This window comes from Dreissena polymorpha, chromosome 8 (genome assembly GCF_020536995.1).
Source record: "Dreissena polymorpha isolate Duluth1 chromosome 8, UMN_Dpol_1.0, whole genome shotgun sequence".
NCBI lineage: Eukaryota > Metazoa > Mollusca > Bivalvia > Myida > Dreissenidae > Dreissena > Dreissena polymorpha.
In genome coordinates this window covers 72,090,273-72,109,785 of record NC_068362.1, presented here as the reverse complement: position 1 = coordinate 72,109,785, position 19,513 = coordinate 72,090,273, and the positions used below count along the sequence as shown (strand labels likewise).

Below are 19,513 nucleotides of genomic sequence, written 5' to 3'. Positions count from 1 at the left end.
CTTTTCCGGTGTTTGTTTCTTAGTGTTCCTAAAAGTCTGAATAGTATTTCAGATGAAGCTTAATTTATCTAATAAATTACACTGAAATGTCCGTGTTGGGTTTTGCTTGTGTTTATTTTGAAAAGACAAAGAAAGCGCCTGTACATCATGAGATCGTAGCTAGGATTCTTTTTGCAAATATTTCTGCAGTAAAAATCATAATTGATTGCACAAATGTGCTGTATGATATTTTAGTAAAATGAACAATAAATAATAATACAATCATTTGAATACATTCCCATCAGTGTACGTGCATATAAAAGCAAGATTTATATGGCAAAGTCTAGAAAAAAAACAGCAGCAACAACTATAACAACAATTTAAGCATTAGTTTTAACAAAGCCTGACAGAAACATGAATGTTTTCACTTGATGTATTGAAGACCACAAACGTACATTCTTCGAAATAATTTTTGTTTACTTTTATATTTGCACGATATGTATTTAAAAAGCGTGTAACATTTTTAAAAAATCCAACGGATAAAGACATTCAACGCAATCTTAACCCGATATAAGATTACATTAACAGTTGTTTCACAATTGACACAAACATGTTAAACAATACACGAAACCAATGCACAATACTTTATAAAGGATTCATAGCCAACCCTCTCTCCGAGGTATTGTTAGGTTTAAGATAAAATAAACACATTTTATTTCTCAAAGCTTTCCCAATTCATGTATCAAACTGAGATACTTTAACAATATTTACACATACTGGAATTGTTTAAAAGCACGGTAGACCACGAGAATAGCGCACACAAGTTTGAAGATATCATGATAAAATGTATACTCGAAAAAAAACTACAAATATATAGAACAATAGATATGTTTTCTTAATTAATATAAACTACTGTCGAACAGGTTGTCAGTGATTCACAGGCGTGTAGCCTATGTTCCAACGTCAAACAAATTCTCGCTGTTTAGACACGTCAAATTCCTGCTGGCATAAACTACTACGCGATGAAATTAAAATGTTAATTTTTATAGGTTAATGTTTTACTAATTAATTCTATTTTCTATATGTCTCAATTTACTGCAAGCAATTTTACGAAAAAAGTGTCCAGTTAGGTAGAAATGTGCACTTCTACAATTAATAAAAAAAAAAAAATTCTCAATCCTCCCTAATGTTACTTCTGACGGCAGTTGTAACCGTTAACCGATAGGGAAGGCAACCGCTCTGAGGAGTTGTGCAAGTCATTGCCGGAACGGCTGGCGGACGTTGTCTAGAAGCGTCCGGAACGCGTCCGCAAAGGTCTTCAGATCGAGGAGGAAGATGCCGCCGAGAATGATGACCAAGAACACCAGACCGACGACGCCGACCGCCTTCGCAGACGGCCGGTGGTTCTCTGCGCTGTTCAGCTTCCGCATCTGTAATATAATCAGCAAAGATTTGGAATAAATCTTTTAAAAAGCGTACCTTTTGGTCAAGCAGTCCCTACTATGCAACTATTAAGATTCTTTTTTGCATGAACTACTGAATTACAAAACATTAAAAATAAATCAAAGCGACAGTCACCGACTGATTTATTGGAAAGTCTGAAAGAAGGACAAATAAAAGAAGCTAAATACCATCTATGATGAAATTCACTAATAAGTGGCTGAAACAATTTATCGAGCGTAGTAAATAATTGCAAAGAGCAAACATTTAAGGTGTGCGTTGCTTTATGGATGTTATGATAATGTGAAGATAAACAGTTGCGCTTGACATTCGTTTTAATTCATATACAACGGTGAGTGTAATGCATCCGGACGTTGACTTACAAAAGATCGCACGACACCATTTGGTTACGAAAGAAGTTGTTATCACAGAAAAAGATTATTAATGATCAAATATTCATAAAATAAAGGGATTATGATAGACTCAATAGAAATTTTAGGACAACTGAAATTTACTTATAATAGAGATTTGTACTTCTCCCAAAATTACACCGTAACTTAAATGTGTCGTATGATGTTTACCCAGACGGGCTCTGGCTGCGTTAGAGATTGCATATACAAAACTTACCGTGGAACTTAACTTCTTCACCTCGACCTTGAGGTTCTCTTGGATCTTCTTAACAATTGCGTTCAGCTCTTCCTTCGTGTAATTTACGGGCTCTGCCACCCAGCTACAAGGACAGTAACAATCAGTGAAGCATGCCTCCTCCTGAGGCGGCTGCTGCTGCGATGTCACTGAAAATCGTTCATGAATCAAAGCTCTATAGGCATTGAAAGTGTGTTGCCGAGAAAAAAAGAACAAGCGACAGCCAAAGGGGTGGGGAGAGGAATCTACAAAAAGGACACATTTTGTAGTCAAAACTGAGCTAACAAGGCGCATGTAAGCCTGGCTTTGGGTAAAGGTGGAACATAATAGAAGGCTGAGTTTGACTTCCAGTTCATAAGGGTGTCACTATGTACATGTGCATTTCCAAGTGATATTTCAGTGTAAATAGATGTATCTGTATTTATCAACATAATATATTTACGATATTGATCAGAATGTGTAAAATAAGTGCTTGAGTATATTTGGTTAGTTGAATGAACATTATACCGTCAGGTCAATTCCAAACAGGACAAATCGAAAAAATACGGGATAAATCGATCAAAGTTAAGTGAAAGCGAATCATTATTTGCTTACTGACCGGTTGTGGTGTCTCCGGGGGAGGGAGTCAATGTGGTTGTCGACTGGGCGTTCGATGTATACGATAAGTTCGGCTTCTTTCCCGTCGGCACAGGTGTTTTTAGTCCCGGATGGGATTCGTCTGAGTCTGTTATCGTCGGTTCATTGGAATCAGTGAAGACATCCTCCGACGGACGTGAGGAATTGAACGTGACAATGCAATCCGGTGGAGCGGCCCAGCATTGTACAGTCGGCGACTCTATTGTGTTGTTATTGCTGTTCGACACTGAAAAATCCCGTTTTAGGTATTTATCACACGTTAAAATAATATTGTGTGGGGGATTTTTATATTGCAACTGCTCCTGGTTGACCCTGTATTCAACTTGATAACTTTTCTTTTTGCTAGTGCACTTTGTTATTTAAGTTAAATCAGATCCATTGAATTATTTTCAAATATTTATTCACAAGTGGTTTATTGAATGAAACATGTTTTTTCTGATATTACAATTTACGTTTTCCCCAACACAATTCTAGTACAAAACACACAATAATTGGCTGAATTTTTAATGTATACTACATTGAATGAATTGTTTGTATGTTTATAGAATATGAACTCTTGAATGGCCTTTAACTGAATATGTTTCCGCTTTAACTGGAAGTCCATGGCATGTCTGCCCAAATAATGCGTCCATACTTACTTACCAGTTTGGTTACAGTCTTCATTTACGGCACCGTCGACGTCTGAGTCTTCAACAAAAAAATTCAAAAGTTCAAACATGCAATGTATGTTTTGAGTTAACAGATCTGAACAGATAATTTATACAGACGTATCGTCTACAACACTTTATCGTTAAAGTTCACCATAAACACGTGCATGGATTTATGTATTACTATATAATAAAAGATGATATGTTTGATGCCTATTGCGAACATCCTACTGAATAAGGACATTTAACGACGATGCTTGTAATTTAAACATAGGCTAGGCGGAACATAACATACAAAAAAAATAAAGAACACTAGTTCATAAAAAGAGCGGCTTTGGCTAATGTTGACATCAAACTATTTTGAAAGAAAATACCCGATATGTATTGATAACTTACGGTTTTGATCGTTTCAAAACCCAATCACACTTAAAATATGCATATATACGTTTTGTAACGTGCATTTGGGCAACACGCTGCATTCACCGGTGCAAAATGATACAAAGACTTGTCAATCTTGTCTTATTTTACTGGCATGCTATTTGTACCAAATTAGTAATTAAAAATTAATCCATATTTTATGAATTTTACGGGGTTGATGTATTGTATTTGATATTGAATCGCGATGTCGGGCGAAGGGATCTGCTTGATGCATGCGTAATTCCGTTTAATCATGCTCATAATTTATATTACGTCTCAAGTATTTGAAAATGCTTATCCGTGCTGGTTAAAAATCGAGGCGAGTACAAAGCAATCAAACAATTTATTTTTGTGTATTTTATTTTTCAAACGGGCATGTAAATTTAGAGAAAATACTACCTGTAGTAAGGTACATTTTAATTATATTTGTGTGTGTGAATTTCTACCGGTATGTCTAACATATTTTTCTCAAGAACAATGAACATATACTCATCAAATATATTCCAATAATAGCAAAAACCATTAACATATTTCATAACTGTAAAAAGTTTTACTAGCCTTAACCTTCACTGCTTTAAAATTTGAAATCTCCTTTCCCCTGCATGCGACTTAACTAACGTGAATTTAGCCCCGCCTGTTGCCGAATACAGGGTCATTTTAGTTGGCTTCTCTGTTATTGTGCTCCAAGAAGAAGCTGTAGAATCTGACTGCAAGCGAAATTGATAAAGAACAAGACAGGCGTGCATTTATACGTTATTGTTTCCGCACGAGTGTGTGCGTGTTTGCAGCCACGGGACTGTTTACTGAAAGCTACTCGTTGTACTCCCGTCGGATTCCGAATGATTCCGGGTCAAAATACACTGCGTTCGTTGTATTGAGGGTTGAAGTAATTCATCGAAAGATTCAAGAAGTAAAATGATATAAATGAAGTAAAGATAAATGCAAACTACTAAATTGTTTTTCATGGCATTCATAATAGTACTCACTATGACCCTCAGTCTCATATAACGGAACACTCCGTGCAGATCAAAACAAACTTCGATATGCATCACACGAGACCCCCCACACACCATACAACGTTACGATTAATCCCCACACTATTTGTTATCAAACACATAAAACGTTACGATTAATCCCCACACTATTTGTTATCAAACACATAAAACGTTACGATTAATCCCCACACTATTTGTTATCAAACACATACAAAATTTAGCCGCACTCTGGGACAACCGGCCTCCATGCGTGTGCGTTAAGTATCGTCCCTTACCGCTTGTATTGATTTTTTAATTTAAAGGAAGTCTCTTGTGCATAAAAATCCAGTCTATACGGCCTGCACATTCTATTCTGAGACGATTCTTAACGCACATTCATTAAGCCCGGTTTCCCCGAGAACGGGTCGAATTTAATATGATTCTATTCGCTCAGTTGATCACCATGCCACATGTACATACCCGTGTAATGTTAATATAGTTCGGCTCGCTCAGCCTCTGTATTTGTATTTTAAGAAGGGGCCCGTTGTCCGATGCTTGTGTTATGTAAGTATCTTTGCACTGATTCATGTTACATGACGATACCATTATTTGCAACGGAGTCACCTGTAAGAACAAATCATAGGGATCCATCGGATTGTTGACTGATTGAAAAAAAGAGAAGCGAACGAGAATTAATTTCATAATAAAACAAAAGCTTTTTCACAGCCAAAGCAGCAGACAAGCATGGGGTAATGTTGGTTGTCGGAGTAAGAACAGGAACTCCTCACACAAATCACCCTGGCTTGGACACTTCTTAGTAATGACATGTTGCAGATCTTAGTTACAATTACTTCAGTAACCATAGTAACCACTGTTTTGGTAAGACGAACAACTTTAATAAAAGGCATATTAACTATATAGCCATCGATCAACAAACAAAGTTTCAACAACCTAACAAACGTACCGTTAATATTTGAATTCATGCAGGATCTACATTTCAGTTTTTATTTAATTCTGTTACTATTGCATCCACAATGTTGTCTCTTGATTTGAATATATTCGTAACACTATGCAGTGGTCAGATAATTTACTTAATAACATGTCTACCTTGTATAAGTGATTCCTGGTGAAGTAAGTTTTTTGCTAATATCACTAATTTTAGTAAATTGATTTGTACAAAAACACGAAAGTCAATTATCGGAATCACTTCTTTTCTCATTTCTTGAGACATTATGCTCAACTTGATGCTCACAAATGTTTGTTTTTAGTTTTGAGATCGACTCAAACCTTAGCTTGAGTGAGAATATGTACGTATACATATAGCTAGATATGTGCTTTCAGGATCGGGCTTTTTTTGCGTCCTTTACGGTGGGGCGTTTTGTTAGTTTTACATCGATACTGTTGATTTCTGTCTATAGGAAACATCAACGAATATCATGCAGAATAAAGATCATTGTTGTTTGAACGTTACCATGATAACAGTGTCCTCTGTGGACGACGCGCCTCTGTGAAGTTTTATGACGGCTACGCTGTGGTTGTTGAGAAGTTCAACGCTTACTGGCATTAAACTGGCACCCTGGATATTGACACATGTAGTACCACTGGAAGTCGCTTCTTTATTTGTTGTGTTCACGACCAGTTCTGAAAGCACAACTAAAACTTTCTTGCTTATTGCTTATTTGCACATTAATAACATTTAAAACATGAACTGTCAAAGAAAAGCGTTGTAACAACCCGTTGTGCAATAAACCCGTTTAGCAATAAATTTATTGCAAAACGGGTTGGAGTGTCTTATTGCAATTTGATTTTTTTTACAACAACCCGTTTTGCAATAAACCCGTTTTGAAATAAGATTATCGCACATTCATTTGCAATAATTTTATTGCAAAACGGGTTGGAGTGTCTTATTGCAATGTGAACATTTTATAACAACCCGTTTTGCAATAAAATCATCACTCTTGTATTAATTAATTCAAATGGATTGGAAGAGTTTAAAGGGAGTTTCAAGTGTTGGATTTAAATAAAATTGTTTTACAAAATAGACACAACTGTGAGTTTAGATTTAACATTAAAATGCATGGAAGGTGATGAATTTCAAGCTTTAATACGATAAAACAACACAGAGTGTGTATCGAAAGTGATTTCATACAATTTAGTATAAAAGTTAAGGCAACGCAAAAATGCAATGATTTATGGAAAAACTTGTTGAAATGTCTTATTGCAATGTGAATTTTGCAAAACGGGTTTATTGCAAAACGGGTTGTTATAAAATTTTCACATTGCAATAAGACATTCCAACCCGTTTTGCAATAAGACTATTGCATATAAATGTGCGATGATTTTATTGCAAAACAGGTTTATTGAAAAACAGGTTTATTTCAAAACGAGTTGTAAAAATTCAAATTGCAATAAGACACTCCAACCCGTTTTGCAATTAATTTATTGCAAAACGGGTTTATTGTACAACGGGTTGTTACAAAGCGTTTATGCTGTTTATGGCTCTAAAAAATAAATGTGGATCAGTGTATTTATGTGGTGATTTTAATAGAAGAGTAGGGCAAAAATGTGATTTTATCATCCATGACAAGTTTAACTGTATTGTTGACGATGTTGATTATAGCCCCGACTGTAGTACTAGACGGGCCTCATTGGATCATACAGTTAACAGTCACGGTGTTAAATTATTAGATTTGTGTAAAGCGACCGGTTTGCCTATTGTGATTGGGCGGCTAGCTAATACAAACCACCATACGTTTTTATCACATAACGGTTGTTCTGTAAGTGACTATTTACTGACATATGATCACGATATGTCACAGTTGAACAATTTTATATTGATGGTTTTAATGAATGGAGCAATCATGCACCATTGCGCTTTACCGTGTGTTGTAATAATGTTACTACTACTATACTTGACCGTGAAGAAATTAAGTTTAAGTGGGATGTCAATTTACGGGAGCATTTTCGCTCTGGTATTTATGATTATTAAGGAACTTTTAATGAAATTATACAAAAAACAGACTGTTCGAATAGAGAATCCGTAAATGCTATGCTTAATAAGTTTACGGATACAGTGAGAAGTATAGCAGATCCTTTGTTTGCCAAAAAATGTTATTTAAACAAGATGTTCGTTTCAGTACGTCACCTGTACATGAAAATAATTGGTTTGATCCAGTTTGTAACACAGCTCGCACTAGTTATTTGCATGCCTTTAGACTGTTCAATTTAGATACGTCGCAAGAAAATCGTATATTTTTATGTGAACGTAAAAAGCATTATAAAGGTATTATTCGGAAAAAGAAACACGCAAGATACAAAAAGAAAATGAATGAGATTGAGGATCTTAGAAGAAAAAAACGAGAGTTTTTGGAAACACTTTAGAACAAAAACTAAAAATAAATCTGAAAATATACCTTTAGATGCTTTTCGATACTTTTGTAAGAACTAAGGAGGAAATGTTTTTAATTGTGAAAATGATGAATCTGAGTTTTTTAATGAACATAATAATTTTGATTTGCCGAATAACGTTCATCCGGAGCTATTGTTAAAGCCGTTTAACTACTGAAGCGGAACAAAGCCCATGGACTTGATTATTTGTTGAATGAATACTTTATAGAATCTATTGACATTTTAGCTTTGCGTTTGAGTGATATGTTCAATAAGATAATAGACTATGGAGTTTTCCCCGAAGCGTGGACAGTCGGTATTAAAGGCTCCGAGTCAGATGTAAACAATTACAGAGGTATTACACTTGTAAGCTGTCTTTCTAAACTGTTTACCTCAGTTATTAATAAGAGAGTTGAAAATGTCTTCAATGAATATAACATTATTTCGGACGCCCAATTCGGATTTCGAAAAGGACGTTTTACTGTAGATGCAATATTTATACTTCAGTCATTAGTTCAGAAATATATGTTTGAAAATAAACGTCTGTATGTTATTTTTGTCGATATGTTGAAATGTTTTGATTCTATTTATAGAAACGGTATTTGGTTGAAAATGTTTAAATCGGGAATTCAGGGTAAAGTTTTACGAGTTGTTAGAGATATGTATAACAATGTTAAATCATGTGTTAAGTCATTTCCTTCATTTTCTGATTATTTCTCATACTCAATAGGCTTGCGTCAAGGGGAGGTAATGTCCCCTTTACTATTTTCTCTCTTTGTTGAGGACTTGGAACTTTATCTTTAAGATGATATTAATGCAGGCATAAATTTAGATGATGTTATGATTTTATTACTTTTGTTTGCTGACGACATGGCTATTATATGTAAAAATCCAACAGAAATTCAAAACCATTTAGACCATTTGCACTCTTACTGCAATAATTGGGGATTGCAAGTAACATTTCGAGTACCATACTTGGTATAATAAACGATGAAAACCCGGTTATTGATACTTCCGTATCAACTGATTTTGTGATTATTTTCATCAAATCTCCAGCATTATTTCTCGGGTTCGATGCAAAGACGAACGTTGTTCCCCATTCGTTTACTGGCGGAATTTGTTCGATCATAAACGAAGACTGGACGTGTTTAGTCCCAACAAACACGGCGATGTTCTTACTAGCGACGATTCGTGTTCCGCTGAGGTCTTGTGTAGATTCGATCCGAAGAACGTCCAGCTCGTTCAACGTCACTGGAACGCCGTCGACGTTTGCTGCTTTGGTATTACTGCACTTGAGCGTTTCGTTTATCCCCTCGGGAAGGTACACGGTAACGACAGTGTCGTTGTAAACGGGGGTGACGGCGAACTGACAGTAGCCTCCCATGCTGCAATACGTGCCGACGTAATACACCGTCCCGAGTTGTGCGTCCTCAATTGCAGCGTATCCTTCCTGCATCTCACCGTATGACTGGAGCACAATCGTCGGGTAGGTGTCAGTGTCGTTATCGACGGCGAATCTCAGGCCGCTCATGCTGATTCCCAGCAGAGGATTCAGGACAGATGCGCAATCTTTTACGTCGTATATGTTTGCTTGGAGGGGGGCATTTGAAACCAATGTACAGGATTGATCAACCAATGTGTAAGGTGTCGAAAGAGTCAGAGAGACATTTGTTGTACTGTCGTATGTCGCATTCAAATACAACAGTGCTGTACAGTACGTCTTCTTTGCGACTATATTCGGAAATAAATGGAGTCATTAAAGTATATTTTGAAAAGACCACAAGAGAAATAATGCAAACATATTGCTTAATAATTAACTAGTTGACCATTCATTTAAATTATTAAACACTGCAAACGTGTCATAAATGTGGCTTCAGTTTCTGTTGAAATGTTTTTACAATAAAAAAGATAATTTGCTCATTTGTCGTTTGTTTAAAGTCCGTAATAATTGACGGAATAGATCATTTACTAAATGAACTCTTAAACTGTGAAAAAGATTGAAATGATTAAAATGTCGAGATATGTATACATCATTGTGTTCTTCTTTGAAACATCGACAAATCAATTAAAAATTACCAGTAATCCCTTATAAAGAAACAAATAAAATCACAAAAATATCAGTGAAACTGATGGAGGCTGCCCGATGATGTGATTCACAAATGTATGGGTTAATTTAAACAAGTGAACATGACATTGAGCCAATTACTCTTTGAAAGATCAACCGACAAGAACATTGACATTGACCTTACATTTCAGCGGATATATGACAATATGTGCATGTCGAGCTTGTGTTAGCGGCTATGTGACAATATGTGCATGTCGAGCTTGTGTTAGCGGCTATGTGACAATATGTGCATGTCGAGCTTGTGTTAGCGGCTATGTGACAATATGTGCATGTCGAGCTTGTGTTGCATATAAGTTTCAAAATTTCCATGAGATTTGCTGTGTAATGGGTATCATGTATAGTGCATTAAATACATTAAATTCGAATGTTAAGCTGGATACAAGGTATTCGATCCAAAATGGATATCGAGCACAGAACAAATGCCCAGAAGTGTATATGGTATTCGAAAGTGAATATCAAGAAAGGAACGAATGACCAGCTCAATATTGGATATTAAAACTTAAGCGAAAATGAAACTATGTGGCAAAGGATGGAGATCAATTTCTTTAAAACTTAAACGAATATCGAGCCAAGGTCAAATACCCATCACCCTATTGGTTGTTCAACTTCAGCGAATATCGAGTCGAATACTTTGATGATTATTGCGTATTCGAACTTCAGCGAATATCGAGTCGAATACCTAGGTGGTTGTTGTGTATTTGAACTTCAGCGAATATCGAGTCGATACCTAGGTGATTATTATAAATTGAACTTCAGCGAATATCTAGTCGAATACCTACGTGACTATTATGTATTCGAACTGTAGCGAATATTGAGTCGAATACCCAGGTGATTATTGTGTATTCGAACTTCATCGAATATCGAGTCGAATACCTACGTGATTATTGTGCATTCGATCTTCAGAGAAATGTTTTGAAATACCCAGCTGGGTGAAGTATTGGGTAATCGAATGTTAGCGAATATCGAGTCAAGGTCGAATACAAAGCTTATTATTATATTGTATTCAAACGATTATGGATATTTAGCAGAGGGTATTTGCGAACTTTAGCGTATTTAGATTAATGAATACCAGCTAGTGTAAGGTATTCGAATTTAAGCGAATATCTAGACAGATTCGAACACAAATCTTGGTATTGGATATTCGATCTATAACACATACCGAGCCAAGGCCGAATACCTGTTTGGTATTGTGTGTTCAAACTAAAGCGAATATATAGCCAGGTGGGTATTGAGAATTCGATCTTAATGTAAATATTGAGCTAAGAAAGAATTCTAAGCTGGTTATTGGGTGTCTGAATTTTAGCGTATACATATCAAGGTCGAACTTATGCGAATATCTAGCCAAAGATGAATAACCTGCGGAGTATTGGGTTTGCGAAATTTTGCACACAAAAAACGATCCTATTAAGATTTTTTTTTAACACTATACCAGCTAAGTATACAACCTTCGCACTACATTTGTAATAGAACGAATATCAATACTATTCAAGAACTCTCTCGAACATCGCTAGTGCGGAATTGTCTGATACTATGCGCACGTCCACCCTATGAGATTATAGTAAAAATGTCATCAAATTCGGATCATTAGTATTAGCGATCATGTGTGGAAACGAATAACATGTATTATTAAAGGTGAAAAAACTCCCCGAAAACTCATTTGCGCGGAACGGAATGACAAAATACGCAAGTCCTCTCTAAAGGTATACTGCATGCAAAGTTTCATCAGAATCCGATCATTAGTTCCTGAGACCTTACACAATGTCAAATTACTACTGAAACCGCAATAACTCATTGTAAAATTATTAACGCGGAAAAAAACCTATACATAAACCCACCAAATAGAGATGCTGCATGTGAAGTGTCATTAAATTCGGATCATTAATATCCGAGATCAAATGCCGACAGAAAATATTATGCACATAACAAAAACTCCTTGAAACATTTACGGAGATAAACGCTCAACTCTATAGGACAAAATATGAAGTTTCATCAAATTCGGATCGTTAGTTGATGAGATCGCGCAAAGACAACAGAAATCCACGAAAAAGATCGGACGGAAGGACGGACACCAAGAAGGACGGAGACGATTATCGGGGAAATTCTTTTCAGACCCGCGCAAATTCTTTCCCATCATAATTAGATTTTGAGAGGACGGGCAAAGCGGTGAATACTAGCTTTTGGTAGCATTAACATAAAATCAATTTGTCGTACCCATTTGTTTAATGTTATATAATACATGACAATACGTTTTAAATTATTATCATTTAATGAATCATTTAGTGAAAACATTTAACGCGCAGTTATAAGAAATATAAACTTCATGACAGAATATAATAAAATATATACGACAATAACATTTCATGTTTAAATTGTTACAGTTTATCAAAAGCTCTAGGCATACTTGGTAGTCTTTGGAAGTTGTAAAGCAATACAAAAAAGATAGAGGGAGTTTTAAATTAAAACTGACCATTATGGATACGACATTAACAGAGCTTACTTTAAGTGTTCAACTGTTCATACCAAAGCGACAATACGAAAATAAATCTTCATAAAATATACATACCAGCACACTGTGTCAGAACGACCAGCACACTAATAAACAGAGGTCGCAACATCTGAAAAATGATGATTCAATATTAGCAAAATTATTAATAATGTTGTTCAGTACTAATCACATTTACAGTATTTTTATACAATTGTGTTCAGTATCGTTGTTATGTATTCACTTCACACGATTTAACAATCTTATTAGACTTGTGCTATTATTTGTGCTATGTCGTTATAATTAATAAAGTATTTTTTCGAAATTCTAATTTGTGCTATGAAAATGGAGTTAAGTATGCAATATACACGGTAAACACCGAATCAACTCAAACTGTCACACTCGTGCCTGACATATCCGCGAATGCTGCTTTGTTCGATGGCAGTGCTAATACTGTTTTACAAACGTGGTTTAACTAATAAAGTTTAAAAGGATAATATGTCAAGCATATCTTGTTGGTGTTAAAACGTGTAAAGTCAAAGACTATGTTAAGTACGAAAAATCACACAGGGCTATGACTGTTATCATTTCTCTTATGTTTACATATATTTAATGTAATTATTATTTTGATTTTATTTGTATGTGTACGGTTGCTGTTTTCGTTTTTGAAATAGTTTGTTTGCTGGATTTTTTTCTAACCAAATACACAAACAAATGTAACATTAAATGTAATTTATTTTAACTGAGAGTTTCTCAAGAGACCGCCGCTTTAGGTGTATATATACAATTGTGCATAAAATATTATTATATGTACTTAAGAGTATGTAAGCAGTAAACAAAAACAACTTTTTAGGTATAAGAGGTATGTCTGTGAATAAAATGTGTCATCTAGCTGGCAATAATCGTTATTGTAAGGCCATGAAACATTTTTTCTTGACATGCTCCTTGGGTTGGTCTTTACGCTCCCAAAGCGCGAAAGCATATAGTTGCTCATTTGTCTGTCCGTCCAAATAATTATTCTGATGGAATTGAGTGTTCAGGTGGTTTTCAAGGGTCTGAATCGAATGCCCCTGTACTCATTTCTGTCCTACACGATGTTGGTCATTCGGACCTTTCCACTTATCGTTTCCGTGACAGGTCTTATATACTAAGGATCCGAATATGATGAAACCTGGTATGAATTATTCCTATGAACATCTGCATCGTTGTTATTTGAATTATAATTTGCTTTCACGTGAGATTTCGGTAACTAAACATCAAAATTTGAAAACTAATATGGAACTTAGTCTTGACATGAACATAACGTTACATCATTCCGCTCCTTTGTCATGTCGATTTCATTGATCCGGTATGTTCATCTTTCAAAGAGTGTTGGGCGTAATTTCTTTCTTACCATGTTTTCCGTTAACCTATACATTGACAAAGCGTATACTCGCTGAGCATCCATCAGTTTCACTGATATTCTTTTGTTTTTTTTCTTCAAAGGTGTTTTTTATATAGTAAACAACGTTATTCAGCTCTAAATTAATTAAACTAAATACGAGCTATCAATGAGATTAACTAAGGTAATATGATTTAGGAATAATTTCCAATCTAAACTTACACAATATGATATTCTAGTATATTTTGTCCAATATTATTTTGTTAAGCTAATATATTTTAAATAAATAGAATAATGACAAACGGTCTAATAACTTTTATATTTAGTCATGCACTTTTAATGCGCGTTGCTTATTCGCGATACGAACTCCGAAGGGGAACATTCTTGATAAAATAAATAAAGTTATAAATGCTTTTGTATAGGATAATTAATCTAACAAAATATGAGTGATACATTCGCTCACAACCCGTGTCAGTCATTCTTTACCATAATATTAAATGTGCTATGGGCGTTTGATAGTCAATATTAATAAAAAAATTAATCTTAACGCGTTAAAAATGTGTTTCTGCAAGCCCGATCTTAATTTTTCGTAAACTATTAACTATTTCGTAAAATAAAGTTAAACAATAAAAAATTAGTGTTCCTTATGGCAATTGCCGAAATTTCAACGCCAGATGTGGTCTGGTAAAATAGATGTTTGTAGATACAAAATGCTCGTTTTTATTTGTTTTTTGCATATTTAAGTCGATTTTAATTTACCGCAACGATATCTATTCATACGACACATGAACACCATTTTAGTGTTCGTGTGTGGTATGAATAAATATATTCGCGGAAAATTAAAATGGAATTAATTGTGTCACAAATAAATAAAAACGAGCATTTTGTATCTACAAAAATCTATGTAATCATACCAAATCTAGAGTTGAAATTGTTGCTATTGCTATAAGGAACACTGATTGTTTAGGGTTAACTTTATTTTGCGAAATACTTTACGAATTTTTCGTTGATTTTGAGCGTTATAGAGGCTTTAATCATGTTTGATACATGATTTCGATCGCATTCGCTTAATTAATGTTTTCCTATAAAAACGACATGCTGCATAGATTCGGAAGTTGTCGGATCACCCTTATTACAGTGGGAAATACTAGTAACTCATGTAACGAAAATAAAAAAAAATCTTCACCAAAAAAACAAATGCCCAATTCACCCTACCTTGTTATTGGCGGTCTCTTTGAAATACATTGTGTTTTGTTTTTTTCAAAACTAGAACATGAAGAACAAATTCGCACAAACATGGGGACTGCTTCACTATTGCATAAGAAAAAAAAAGAATTGTTAAGTGATAAGTTTAAAGGTAGTCACACATCAAATAAGACACGCCAATCCATAGTGAGTAAAGTTCTATGCACGTGTTAATATTATCATAAAAATATTATAAAGCAATCAATAATACATGAAATGCGGGACGGTGAAGTTCTGGTGAAAATTATCGAACTATGTATTATTAATGAATGCGTAAATTATATAAAAATATTATACATCGCGTTATATATTCTTCCAATAAGCTCATTATTGACTTTGTCAAGTTAAATTAAACATTAAACAAAATTCAATTAAAATGGATTTGATGAGAAACAGAACATATTAACTTCAATGTAAACTATTTATGAAATGACATTAGGCAAATGTATATTAAAAGAATATAGAAATGTATGAAAATGTTGACAATTAGATAACTAAATATAGATCGTCAGAGTAAATAAATCTAAATTCTACCTCGGTTCAAAGAATGCAAGGAACAATATTAACATAACAATTCATAAATGCTTTAATATTGTTCATATCACGTTTAAAATATCTCAACAGTTTGAAGAATGACATTAAAATAATATATGTCAAATTAGACTATTTATGGAAGATTGCATGCAACCAAGCAAACGGAATTTACATATCGGTTCCAGAGAGGATAGTCAAATATATTATTATTATTAAATCGATTAATAGGAATTTTTATCATAGTTAATAGTACTGAACACATGATTACTTTATAGCAAATAATAAGACAAGAAAATACACATCGATTTAAGCGATTCATGTTAAGGTATATGTTATCTGACAAACATATTTACAGAAACATACAATACATAGTTCAATTTAAGCGCTCCAATAATCGATGAAATACACCTTATAAGCAAATCAATCTTTAAATTACAGAAAGGAAAAATTATTATTTAGAATTATTGTAATTATTATTTGAATTACTTACAAGGAAAGACGTGAAATTCAGCGGTATTCTAACGATTTATAAAATCTTTTTTGAAACTTTAACAATACAAGACTACGGACTGTTCAACGATTACACGATTTATTACGGATAAAATGACCAGCGAAAATGGGTCCTATTCCATTAATGTCATATGGGTCAAGTTTATGTCCAGAATACCTGCGCGTTTGCGGACACGGAAGTGCAGCCTGTTCTGGAGCTTCGCTTGCCGCATTGACATAAGACATTTTCTCATAATTTTGATAATAATCAAATATAATACATGGAAATGAACTCAAAACGGTGCTGATATTCCCGTGATCCATATAAAAATCTTTAATAACATCAAAACATTTTTTTGGGAGTGCAAACACATCCAGCCTATTTGGAATCAGTTAGCATCCTTTCTTGAACAACAACAACTAAACGTTAAAGTAACATTACCACTCAAAATCAACAAATTTCGTACAATATTTCGTAAAATAAAGCTAAATAATTAAAAATCATTGTTCCTTATGGCAATTGCCGAAATTTCAACGCCAGATGTGGTCTGATAAAATAGATGTTTGTGGATACAAAATGCTCGTTTTTATTATGGTTTTAACATGGTACTGTTTTAGTGTTCGTGTGTCGTATGAATAGATGGATTCGCCGGAAAATAGTATGGAATTTATTGTGTCCACAAATAAACGAGCATTTTGTATCTACAAAAATCTATGTAATCATACCACATCTAGCGTTGAAATTGTGGCTATTGCTATAAGGCACACTGATTGTTAAGGTTTTAATTTTATTTTACGAAATACTTTACGAAATTTTCGTTGACTTTGAGCGTTATAGAGACTTTCCTATATTTCTTAAGTGTAAGTTTCGGAATTTACTCACTAAAATCAATAGACGGTAATAATATCGTGAATTTTATTCTTATATTGATGAAATATTTTATCTTTAACATGAAGTGCAGAAAACAAATACCAAGTTTTAATTGTTTTATCCATAGTCTTAAACTAAAAATCCAGATTGAGAAAGAAATAGTCCTCAATAATGACACATTGCAAATCTTTGAACAGAAATGGAATCGAATTAAATTCTCATAATGCTTGTCCACTTATATACTATTCACTCTTATGTTAGTTTATCTTTTTTTTAGTATTTTTTCAATCTTATAAGATCATTGTTAATATATAACAAAACACATTCTGTTGTCACTGATAGAAATGGCACACACCAAGGTAAAACACTTTATCAGGCATAGTTTCTGTATACTTTGTATTGTTTGCAAATGTATGTATGTCTTCCATGTATGTATACAATATATCCTTAAAAATGAATAAAAACACAAACAAACAAACATCAAAACATGCCAAAGTTAATACCTTGAGGTGACAATTTTCACTACAGCTCCATCATGGACGCTTGACTCCAAAGCACGGATTGCATAGGATTGCATAGGATTGCAGCCTGGTAATCAGCGCCGTGTATTCTCATTAAATTGTAATAAGCATGCTACCGATTAAAAGGCTATAACAACTATGTTTGTTTCAAGTTGACCGATCTAAATCGAAAATATTCGAACACTTAGACCTTTTAAAGACGCAATAATTGTTATTTATTTAGCGCTGCGCTTGTTTTTCCGTGCGTACATTTTAAGGAATCGACTTCACGTTTAAAGCCAGGCAGATTTCGCTTTTACTTTTACAGCTGAATAATCTTATTTGAAAATAGATTGTAAGGACATCAACTTTGCCTGCGATACACCTTGGTAGAATTAAGACCATTTGCCTCTGACATTTAGTTGTATGCTGTGTTATCATGTTCCTTCCTACCCGTGTGTACGATATGTTTGTGCCAATTTACCAGAAACAAACATGCGCAAATTTATCAGAAACAAACATGTGTTTTGCCTAATAAAACGATGTTCTAGAAAATAGAATATTTTAAAATGCAACTTATGAATTATTAAATATAGAGTCTGTTTCCCCGTGGACCATAGCATTTATCAAACGTTATATTTCATCCTCAGGTTACGCATTGTCTGATCACTTGGCAACCTGATCAGTATGCGGGAAGCGTGGCTGACGAGCCTTTCAATAATTTACAATTAAATTGATAAATTATTGTCGGTTTAACAATTCTTAGAATACAAAACTTGTCATCGAAATAAACAATAGCGAATTCCGGAAATAAATGCATTCTGAAGTGTATTATGCATTTTCCATTTTCATTTAATTTAAACATCATTAGCATATCAAAGCGGCGTCTATTGTCGCTGCTGTAATTGCTAATTAACTGATGCAGATTACGATGAGTATGAATATGGAAATAATAATTATAACTTGTTAATGATGATAGCGATTCAAAAGTTATATATGATTGATTTTGTTGCTGCTATTGCTGTTTCTGATTTTACTGTTGCTTTTGTTATTGTTTGTTGTTGTTTGTTGTTTTTTGTTTTTTTGTATTTATTTTTTTGGGGGGGGACTGTTGCTTTTGTTATTGTTTGTTGTTGTTTGTTGTTTTTTGTTTTTTTTTATTTCTTTTTTTTTGGGGGGAGGGGGGTTGTATTAACATTGACACGAGACTTAATTAACATTTGAGCTGAGCATTATTAAAAAATAAACTCCTTTAAATAATGTATTCCTTTATGTGTTGTCATAACAGTTTAATTGTATGTTGTTTTATGAATCGCCTTTCACTTACATAGTGACTTTCACCACCAGGGGTTTAGTACGGCATAAGAAAACCAATCTGAGTGAATAAGACATTTATTTCAAAATGTCGTAAACTTTAACAAAAACAACTAAATATTCCTTCTACCTTGCTGGAAATCCCGCCTTATTACATGTAAACGCAAAAAAAACATACATGAAGGTACATAATAAAAGGCATACATAAAATCATACATGAGAAGGCAAGAAAACATGAAAGGCAAAATAAAGAGTATTCCTTCTACCCTGCTGGGCAAGCAAGAAATCCGCTTTATTACATGTAAACGCAAAAAAAACATACGTGAAGGTACATAATAAAAGGCATACATAAAATCATACATGAGAAGGCAAGAACACATGAAAGGCAAAATAAAGAAAATTATAACTGCATAAATCTGCATGACAATGTTAAAGGCCTAAGTCAAA

The 19,513-nt window shown here is 34.1% G+C and overlaps 1 protein-coding gene across 1 annotated transcript; it reads right to left on the bottom strand.

Annotated features, from left to right (window-relative positions):
- Positions 1-150: 150 nt before the first annotated feature.
- LOC127842539 (uncharacterized) lies at positions 151-17,801 on the bottom strand. Its single transcript, XM_052372075.1, has 9 exons — positions 17,756-17,801; positions 12,814-12,865; positions 6,210-6,379; positions 5,219-5,362; positions 4,380-4,471; positions 3,343-3,389; positions 2,663-2,926; positions 2,047-2,213; positions 151-1,409 (listed from the first exon to the last, which is right to left on the bottom strand). Exons 2-9 carry the CDS (start codon positions 12,863-12,865, stop codon positions 1,236-1,238), a joined length of 1,110 nt encoding a protein of 369 aa, XP_052228035.1. The 5' UTR covers positions 17,756-17,801; the 3' UTR covers positions 151-1,235.
- Between the last annotated feature and the right edge of the window lie 1,712 nt (positions 17,802-19,513).

Coding starts and splice junctions, on each gene's coding strand:
- LOC127842539 (XM_052372075.1), bottom strand. CDS start 12,865: ATGTTGCGACCTCTGTTTATTAGTGTGCTGGTCGTTCTGACACAGTGT. Junction 5,363..6,209: donor CAGAGGACACTGTTATCATG/GTAACGTTCAAA, acceptor TTGTTCTTACAG/GTGACTCCGTTGCAAATAAT. Junction 4,472..5,218: donor ACTATATTAACATTACACGG/GTATGTACATGT, acceptor TTTCGCTTGCAG/TCAGATTCTACAGCTTCTTC.